The sequence below is a fragment of the Protobothrops mucrosquamatus genome, unplaced genomic scaffold (genome assembly GCF_001527695.2).
Source record: "Protobothrops mucrosquamatus isolate PMUCROS unplaced genomic scaffold, P.Mucros_1.0 scaffold5254, whole genome shotgun sequence".
Taxonomy (NCBI): Eukaryota; Metazoa; Chordata; class Lepidosauria; order Squamata; family Viperidae; genus Protobothrops; species Protobothrops mucrosquamatus.
Window position 1 is genome coordinate 1 of NW_015391121.1, and position 10,012 is coordinate 10,012.

At 39.8% G+C, this 10,012-nt stretch overlaps 2 gene segments (V, D, J or C); both read right to left on the reverse strand.

Moving 5' to 3' along the window:
* Positions 1-2,320: 2,320 nt before the first annotated feature.
* On the reverse strand, positions 2,321-2,903 carry LOC107299665. The segment is given in 2 exon segments: positions 2,321-2,694; positions 2,781-2,903. Coding segments are annotated over 2 exon segments (420 nt in total).
* Positions 2,904-6,502: 3,599 nt separating this feature from the next.
* On the reverse strand, positions 6,503-7,087 carry LOC107299666. The segment is given in 2 exon segments: positions 6,503-6,878; positions 6,965-7,087. Coding segments are annotated over 2 exon segments (405 nt in total).
* Between the last annotated feature and the right edge of the window lie 2,925 nt (positions 7,088-10,012).

Genomic DNA, 10,012 nt, shown 5'->3' on the forward strand with positions numbered 1-10,012 from the left:
CTATTACTCATTTTGAAGAGAGGCAATATGGTTGTTGCATGGAAAGTGGTCCAAGTGATATGGGATGTCACTTTTTCTGGAGATTTTTCAGCAGAGATTTTTAAACAGGAAGCCTTCCCTGAATTTACATAGTGATTATAATAAAGATGGCAACCCTTCTATATAATGTTAGAAGCTCTTTACTCAGGTGTTGGAAATACAGCTTCATCTAACATTCAAAATAAAGTTCTAGGGGAAGAAACAACTCAGAATATTTTGAAGGTCCAAAATGGTTTTCAGATGAAGGTTGAAGGCCTTTCATCATAGTTCCATGAAAATGTTCTCCATTCGTCCTTGACTCAGGAAAATAATCCTGTCCCCTGGAAGTTGAGTCACGGCACTTGGACCTGAAGAAGCAGTGAAATGCTTTAAGTCAAAAAGAAAAGAAGTCCAGATGCCCTCACTCAATATCCTGACAACTCTAACTGGATGACTGAGAATCTTCATTGACATATCTCCTGGACTCCATTTCTTGTCTCAACTTTCCCTGCCATTTCTGTCTCTAAGACCTTTGTCAAGAGTTGTGCTCAGTTGCCAAAATTTTGCAAATGAAGGCAAATATAGGTGTCCCAGATTGGATCCTGCCAGACTTTTCTCCAAAGTAATGGATGGCCAAGTCTGAATGAACACCCCTGAGATTTCCTTTGCAGAATTTGAAATAAAAAGGAAAATACTATTTTAACACCACTATTGCTAAGGACAACTCATATCTGTCTCATTCATAGGGATAGGCTGAGATGAAGATAGTAAAAAAAAAAAAAAGGCTGTTTGTCCCATGGGAGTGTGCAGATGGGAAAAAGTCCTACATAGAATAACATAAAGGAGGTTCAAAATTTTGTCCCAGGTAATTTTTTTTTTCTAGATACAATTCCGTCTCTATGTATACTGGGCCCCTTTTGATCACTTCTTATTGCTTCATTTGACTGAGCAGGGGGCTGGACTAGAAGACCTCCAAGGTCCCTTTCTATTCTATTCTATTCTATTCTATTCTATTCTATTCTATTCTATTCTATTCTATTCATTAAACCAGAAGCTCTAACCAAATATACCTTGTACATAGTCCTTAGAATAGAACATTTCATGTCTCCCCGATTTCTTTTTTTTCTTTAGACTAGCCATACCCAAGTCCCATAGCTGTTCTTCATATGTTTTAGTCTTTGATCATCTTAGTTGCTCTTCTCTGAATTTTTTCCATAGTCTCAACATCTTTCTTGTGCTATGATGACCAAAATTGACTGCAGTATTCCAAGTGTGGTCTTACTAAGGTTTTATAAAGTGGTACTAATACTTTGTGTGATCTTGATTCTATGCTTCTGTTTATACAACCCAGGATTATATTAGCTTTTTTGGCTGCTGCTGCACACTGCTGACTCATAGTCAAGTGATCGTCCACTAGGACTCCAAGGTCCCTCTCACAGTTACTGTTTTTAAGCCAGGTCTCACTCAGTCTGTATTTGAACCTTTAGTTTTTCCTGCCTAAATTTAAGACTTTGCTTTTTTTCCACATTGAAACTCATTTTATTGGATAGGGCCCATTGTTCAACTTTGTTAAGATCTTTTTGGATCCTGAGTTTGTCTTCTGAGGTGTTGGTTCCTCCTGCCAGTTTGGTGTCATCTGCAAATTTGATGAGTTCCCATTCAATTCCCTCATCTAAGTAATTTATGAAGATATATTGAAGAGTACTGGGACTAAGACGGAACCCTGTGGTACCATACTGCTTACTTCTCTCCATGTGGATGTAGTGCCATTGAAGACTACTCATTGAATATGGTTTGTCAGCCAGCAACAGATCCATCTGGTGGTGATGTTGTCTATTCCACCATTTCCTAGCTTATCAAGGAGTAGGTTGTGGTCTACTTTGTCAAATGCCTTACTGAAATCTAGGTATACTACGCCCACTGCATTTGGCTGATCTACTAGTTTGGTCACTACAGCCTGCCTCTAGAAACTGTGGGCACTCCATCACTGGAGATTTTTAAGAAGAGACTGGACAGTCCCTTGTCTACAATGGCATAGGTTCTCCTGTTTGAGCAGCGGGCTAGACTAGAAGACCTTCAAGGTACCTTCCAGCTCTATTCTATTCCTACCTTAAATGAATTTTAAAACTTTTTTAAAAGTACCCGGTTTCAAATACTGACCACAGATTGTTTCTTTTCTCCCTACCAAACTGTTAACCAGGTTCCACACTGCATATTCCAAGAGAAGGCCTGCACTTCCACTTGCCATCATGGAGATTTATTGGCTGCTCCAATTACACAAATTTAGCTTTCTGTAAGGAACTCAATTTGAACAGCTGCTCTGATGAGAAGGTTCTTGCTTGGCCTCTGATTCACTTCCTCTCACTGTGTAAGTTGTACAGTAATAAACTGCTGTGTCCTCCGATTTCAGATTGTTCATTTGCAAATACAGCTGGCTGCGGGAATCATCCCTGGAGATGATGAAGCGTCCCTTGACTTTGTCTGAGTAGCTAATCGGAGATGAGGATGTACCTATCCTTGCAACCCACTCCAGTCCTTTCCCTGGAGCCTGTCTCACCCAGTACATGTAATAGCTGCTGAAGGTGAATCCAGAGGCTTGGCAGGAGAGACGGAGGGACTCTCCAGGTCTTCTCACATCCCCTCCAGACTCCACCAACTGGACCTCAGATTGGACACCTAAAAGGAAAGGTGTATCAAAAAGCTGTCCTGTATACAAGAATTAAAATGGAAAGAACCTTAATACGTAGAGAGGAAACAATTACCTCTGAGGAATGCTAGTAGGGACACCATGTTTAGCCACAGAATCATATTTGCACCCTGTAATGAATTGAGAGAAGTTGATAGTACAGAATTCAGGAAAATGCACAATTTTGTGTTGGTGGGTGTAGCCTTAAAAGGAATACCAACTGGCTCCTTTAAAGGGGAAATTGTGACTCGATTTACATATTGGTTGAGATAAAAGTGCTTTTCAGAGCATTCACCTAATAGTTTCCTTGCACAATTCCCCACAGTGCTGATTTTCACATAAGTTTTCAGTTTTAAGAAAAGTGAAAGCACCCTTTACATTAGAATAATTAAAACCATTGCAGAATGAAGTAAACTGCACTAGCCTATAAAGTTGCCAAGAGTTGCCCATGACTAAATGGTTAAAACAACAATAATTAAAAGAAAGACTTGGACAATGTCACCACTTCTGAAAAGTGATTCAAGGTTGCAGGTGATGAACTTGGACTAAGAATATTTGAAAGAGACATGTTATAGATAGAACATGAGAAGAACAGCACATCTAAGGTTAGAAAAGATTTTACATTTTCCTCCCCTTTAATATGCCTTTTGAAAAAAAAGAAAAGAATGGTGCATAGGTCAAGACACAAGGCACAACTTATAAGTTAGGCCTCAGTCGGAGAAATCAAAAGGAAAATGACTGGTTTCAGCCTGTGGGATGTTCTCTGCTTATTAAATTGGGTTTTAATTTGACCTTTGTATAAATATTTGTACTGCTTGATATTTTGTTGTTTTGTGTAGTGTTTGCATCAGTAGTTAGTTGTCCACAGTTGATTTGCCAAGGTGGGCAAACTGCAATCCAAAACCCACTTATGCATCGTCGGGTGCCAGGTGGGTGTGGCCCATTGGGTGGGCATGGCCCATTGGGTGGGCGTGGCTGCGGTGGTAACGGCAGACTGGGTGGGACTAAAAAGTTCAATCAATCAATTCCAACTTTGCAAGATCTTTTTTTTCCCGCGAAAAGTTGAAATTGACTGTTTGAACCTTTTTTTTTTTGCACATGGCGGCGGAGGCGGAAGCCTAAAGCGAAAAGGTTTTATAAAACCCAGCTGAAGGCCTAGGACTGGGGTGATGGCGCACGTGCCCACAGAGAGGGCTCTGAGTGCCACCTCTGGCACCCGTGCCATAGGTTCGCCGCCACTGGGATAGGGGCATGCATTTTTTGAATGTCCATCAGACTTTATAAATATTCCCTTCATGCCGTTTTCATTTTCATTAAAAAAACTGAGGTGCTCTGATACATTCTAAAGCTTGGCTGGCAACAATCACCAGATATATCATTTTGTTCAACTGCAAGTTCAGGACTGTATGTGAAATTTTCAGACAGATTTTCAATGAACTATTATGGAAATAATATATATATAAATATTATGCCTCCAAAATGAGAAAATATCAAATGAGGTTTGTTTTATTCCCTTCCAGAAGCCAACCAGATGCATCACCCAAGGGGTTTTGTGTGACAACATTGCCCCCAAGTGTCAAAAGTGAGGAGGGGAAACATCTTCATAATTCTCCAAAGAGATTCTTCTGGTCCAGATGTTTCCTCAATATGTGAATGGCAGTTTATATATTTAGAAAGATTATCCTGAAGTTTCACTTCCACACTTCTACCAGGATGCTAATGGACTGAATACCACTCCAGGTTTTTTTCTGAAACCTGATTGCCTTGTAGAAGGAAAGATGAACCTCAAATTGTCAAATCATTCTCATAATTTTTCATTTTCTTCCAACATATTCCCTAAAGCAGGAGTGTCAAACTGTCAGCCCATGGGTTGGATGCATCATGCCGACACCGCGCTGACCCAGCTCCGGCAATGGGGAAAAAGTCACAATACGTTGCGACATGTCACATGACGTTGCAAGTTTGGCATCCCTGATCTTGTTGTCCTTTACCATCTTCTGGAATCCATTTAACCTCATGTCTACTGCTTCAGTGACTCCATCCAGCCACCTCATTCTCTGTCGTCCCCTTCTTCTATTGCCCTCAATCTTTCCCAGCATCAGGCTGTTCTCCAGCGAGTCCTTCCTTCTCATTAGGCGGCCAAAGTATTTGAGTTTCAACTTCAGGATCTGGCCTTCTAAAGAGCAGTCGGGGTTGATCTCTTCTAGGACTGACCGGTTTGATCGCCTTGCAGTCCAGGGGACTTGCAGGAGTCTTCTCCAGCACCATAGTTCAAAGGCCTCAATTCTTTGGTGCTCAGCCTTTCTTATGGTCCCTTACGGTCCCTTTAGATCCCTGATCTAAAGATTCCTAAAGATATTATTAGAGGGTAATTCATCTTCATTGGCTAATCCAGGATCTGGAACTGTATCAAATTGCAGAGCTTCTCTGAAGAAAGGAAGGTTCTTGTTTGGCTTCTTCACTTCCTCTCACTGTGTGTCAGGAGCAGTAATACACTGCTGTGTCTTCAGCTTTGAGGTTGTTCTTTTGCAGATACAGAAGGCTTTGGGCATTGATCCTGGATATAGTGAAGTGCCCTTTGACAGACTTTGCTTAGAGTTGCTTACTGCCAAATAATGGCAATCCATTCCAGTCCTTTTCCTGGAGCCTATCTCACCCAATGCATGCCATAGCTTCCAAAATCAAAACTAGGGCCTCTGCAAGAGAGAGAGAGAGGGAGGCACTTTTCACATATCCCGCATATTTTTTCCAGCTGAAAGCTGCATTTGATACCTGGAAAACAAAAGGTATTTATTACATCTATTTATCTTTAGACTGTATGTGAATTATCTAATAGTTTATAGTTATAGTTAAGTTGATATAATTATAGGTATATAGAAAGAGACACAGAAGAAGAATTAACCTCACCTCAGAAGAGAGATGAAATAAAAATCAACTGCAGTAGAATAATAATAATAATAATAATAATAATAATAATAATAATAATAATAATAATAATAATAATAATAATAATAATAATAATAATACTCATTTTGGGGGGAGGCAATATGGTTGTTGTATGGAAAGTGATCCAAATGACACAGGACATAGCTTTTTCTGCAGATGTTTCCTTGACCATGTTCTTTTGAAGAAACCAGAAAGAACTGAATGCTGACCAAGCTGTAAGGCACAATTTCTAAGCCATGTTTGAATTGCACTTAAATGTTCAAGTCACAAACTGCTAATGAAAGAGTAGAAATAGCAGAGTAGAAATAGCTGGACGCTGTGGGGTCCTTTTTGTTTATTATGTTGATAGATAACAGATACCTAGCTAGATCTCAAGATAGATCTCAAGATAGATCTCAAGATAGATAGATAGATAGATAGATAGATAGATAGANAGAGAGAGAGAGAGAGAGAGAGAGAGAGAGAGAGAGAGAGAGAGAGAGAGAGAGAGAGAGAGAGAGAGAGAGATCAAGTTAGGAACAATGGTCTATTGCTTATTAGTTTACAAATATATTTGGATAAAAGAGTAATTTCTCTACTCACTTAATAATTTTTTAACGTACCCTACAGACACGTGCACACAGAAACACAAATAGGTTAGGGGGCTGTCAGGATAAGTGTTAAGAGAAACATTTTTAATTATCGGCAAAGTGGGCAGGGTTACATTTGATTAAATAAAAAACAAGCTTTGCAGTGTGGAAGTTGTGGGACTGATCAAAGAATCAAAACAGATGGAATTTCAAAACAATAAAAGGCAGCAGCAACACAATTCAAATAGACCATAAACAGAACATAAATACAAACCTCTATGAATCATGTTAGAAAGCAGCTCAGAGGTAGAGAAGTTCTTGATGGGCTTCAGATTTACTTCCTCTCACAGTGTCTCTCGGACAGTAATAGACAGCTGTGTCCTCTGGTTTCAGATTGTTCATTTGCAGATACAGCTGGCTGCGGGAATCATCCCTGGAGATGGTGAAGCGTCCCTTGACTTTGTCCGAGTAGTTAATCGGAGATGAGGATGTACCTATCCTTGCAACCCACTCCAGTCCTTTCCCTGGAGCCTGCCTCACCCAGTGCATGTAATAGCTGCTGAAGGTAAATCCAGAGGCTTGGCAGGAGAGACGGAGGGACTCTCCAGGTCTTCTCACATCCCCTCCAGACTCCACCAACTGGACCTGAGATTGAACACCTAAAAAGAAAGGTGTATCAATAAACTCTCCGGTATACAAGAATTAAAATGGAAAGAACCTTAATACGTATAGAGGAAACGATTACCTGTGAGCAATGCTAGTAAGGACGCTATGTTTAGCCACAGAAACATATTTGCACCCTGTAATGAATTGAGAGAAGTTGATAGTACAGAATTCAGGAAAATGCACAACTTTGTGTTGCTGGGTGTAGCCTTAAAAGGAAAACCAACTGGCTCCTTTAAAGGGGAAATTGTGACTCGATTTACATATTGGTTGAGATAAAAGAGCTCGTCAGAGCATTCACCTAATAGTTTCCTTGCACAATTCCCCACAGTGCTGATTTTCACATAAGTTTTCAGTTTTAAGAAAAGTGAAAGCACCCTTTACATTAGAATAATTAAAATTATTGCAGAATAAAGTAAACTGCACTAGCCCATAAATTCGCCAAGAGTTGTCCATGACTAAATGGTTAAAACAACAATAATTAAAAGAAAGACTTGGACAATGTCACCACTTCTGAAAAGTGATTCAAGGTTACAGGTGATGAACTTGGACTAAAAATGTTTGAAAGAGAGATGTTATAGGTATAACATGAGAAGAACAGCACATCTAAGGTTAGAAAAGATTTTACATTTTCCTCCCCTTTAATATACCTTTTGAAAAAAAAAACCCAAAAGAACAGAGCATCGACCAACACACGAGGCACAACTTATATGTTAGGCCTGAGCCAGAGAAATCACAGGGGAAAAGATTGGTTTCAGCCTGTGGGATGTTCTTTGCTTATTAAATTGGTTTTAAATTTGATAGTTGTTTAAATATTTGTATTGGTTGCTATTTTGTTATTTTATGTAGTGTTTGCATTAGTAGTTAGTTGTCCAGAGTTGATTTGCCAAAATGGGTAGCCATGCTCATTGAAATAACAACAACAACAGCAACAACAACAACAACAACAACAACAACAACAATAATAATAATAATAATAATAATAATAATAATGGCAAGAATAATGGTAATAGCAATTGTAATAAAAATGTCACCAAAAACATTTTCTGCAGATTGAAAAAATACTAATAAATAACTTTGTATTAAAAAAAGCAATTCAATTTTGCTCTATATTTTATAAAACACAGCTGCTTCACACTGAATATGTGTGTGTGTGTGTGTGTGTGTGTGTGTGTGTGTGTGTGTGTGTGTTGGGTGAAGCACCCGGTCTACCAAATGTAAAACAATCTGTTCTGCATTTCACTCCACTCTAGGAGCATCTTTTGCAGGCAGACGTCAATACTGTGAACACTGTAAATGTCAGCCACAAAATTTTGAAAACAAATTGAATTTATATATAAGAATACTAGTAAATACTAGTACGAATACTAGTAAAAATACGACTCTTGGGAATATCCATTCGTTAAAATGATCACCAAGAGAATACTTAAAGTTTAATTAATCAACCTAGCTTTCCTCAAAATACATATGACATCGTCAGGGTTAAAAGGCAAGTAGAAAAGGGGGGAGACTTATATACTGTTGTCAAACGTCCTGTTATCAAGCGTCTGCTTCCGGCTCTTGGAGCGCGTCATTGGCCCCAGCTGTTCGGAGTATAATTCAAGCTTACCTCCTTTAACACACATTCCTTTGTTACTAGCTCGCATTCCCTCACACCTCACTTGATCGGCAGCTTCAGCATTAAGTGGATTCAGGATACCGGTCTTCACCCCTCCCCCATGTGTAACTCTTTCATCGCTCTGCACCTTTTCATCTTCCCTCCCATGCACCACCCCAAGGCGTCTGCTGTCCATTCTAATCACCCTCCTCCCACATGTACTCAGAGCGTTCCTCGCTGCCATCCCATTGGGAGCACTCCATTGTTCAGTCCGTTGCCGTCGGGCATCACCTTCCTTTACACTCAACTCCTGGTCGTCATCCTTCTCAGGGCTCCTCTGCCTTGATCGTAACTGTTGTTTGATGGCCCGACCTCATGCTAAATGCACCGGAGAGGAGTGTCTTCTTTCATTTAACCATGACCGGGTCACCATCGCATGCCTTGAGCAGTGTGTATATATACTGCTCAAAAAAATAAAGGGAACATTTTAACATGGAACTGAAGGAGTTTGCATTCCCTTTATTTTTTTGAGCAGTATACATACATACACTTAGGGGGTTAAAGACCCAAGTGCCGTGCGATAGGGTGAGCTCCCATTACTAGCTGCAGCTCTTGGCCACCTAGCAGTGTTCCATGCTCCTTTGGCATATAGCCATGCTGGTCACATGAGCACAGAAATGTCTTTGGACAATGCTGGCTCCCTCGACTAAGAAATGGAGTTGAGCATTGCCCCCTGGAGTCAGAAATGACTGGACAAGGGAAGCCTTTATTATTATTTTTTACACATTATTAAAAGTTGTACAAAAAACATTTAAAAAATTACACAAACTAAGAAAGACTAAGAGAAGCAACAAAAAAAAGGAAGAAGAAAGGGAAAGATAAAAGTGCATAAAAGGAGAATGAAAAGGAATAGAAAAAAGAAGCTTCTGATTACTTGTGCAGCAAATAAGTACATTAAGGATATTAACTCTTTATGTTTACAAAAAAGAGTACAGATTTTTCTACAAAAGGCTTCCTAATCAAAAATGTTTAATCAAACATAATCAAAAGATATTTAACCATGTTTTCAAGCCCTATCATCTTCACTAAACAGTCCTCCACTATGCTCCATTTAATAATAATAATAATAATAATAAAGTTGGAAGGGACCTTGGAGGTCATCTAGTCCAACCCCCTACTCAGGCAGGAAACCCTATATCATTTCAGACAAATGACTGTCCAGTCTCTTCTTAAAAACTTCCAGTGTTGGAGCATTCACCGCTTCTGGGAGGCAGGTTGTTCTACTGGTTAATTGTTCTGTCAGGAGGTTTCTCCTTAGTTCTAGGTTGCTTCTCTCTGTTAGATCGCGCAGGCAGTAAGACACGAGTCGAGTGACAGTCAGCTCTCGGTTTATTGGCAAGGCATAAAGTAAATCCGGACTGGCATCTGGGCCAGGGGAGCCCTCTTTTATGGGATTCCCCTGGCTTGTAATCACACAATTCCATTGGCTGGTAAGACCCCGTTGCTAGTTAGCCAACCAGCAACGGGCATGAA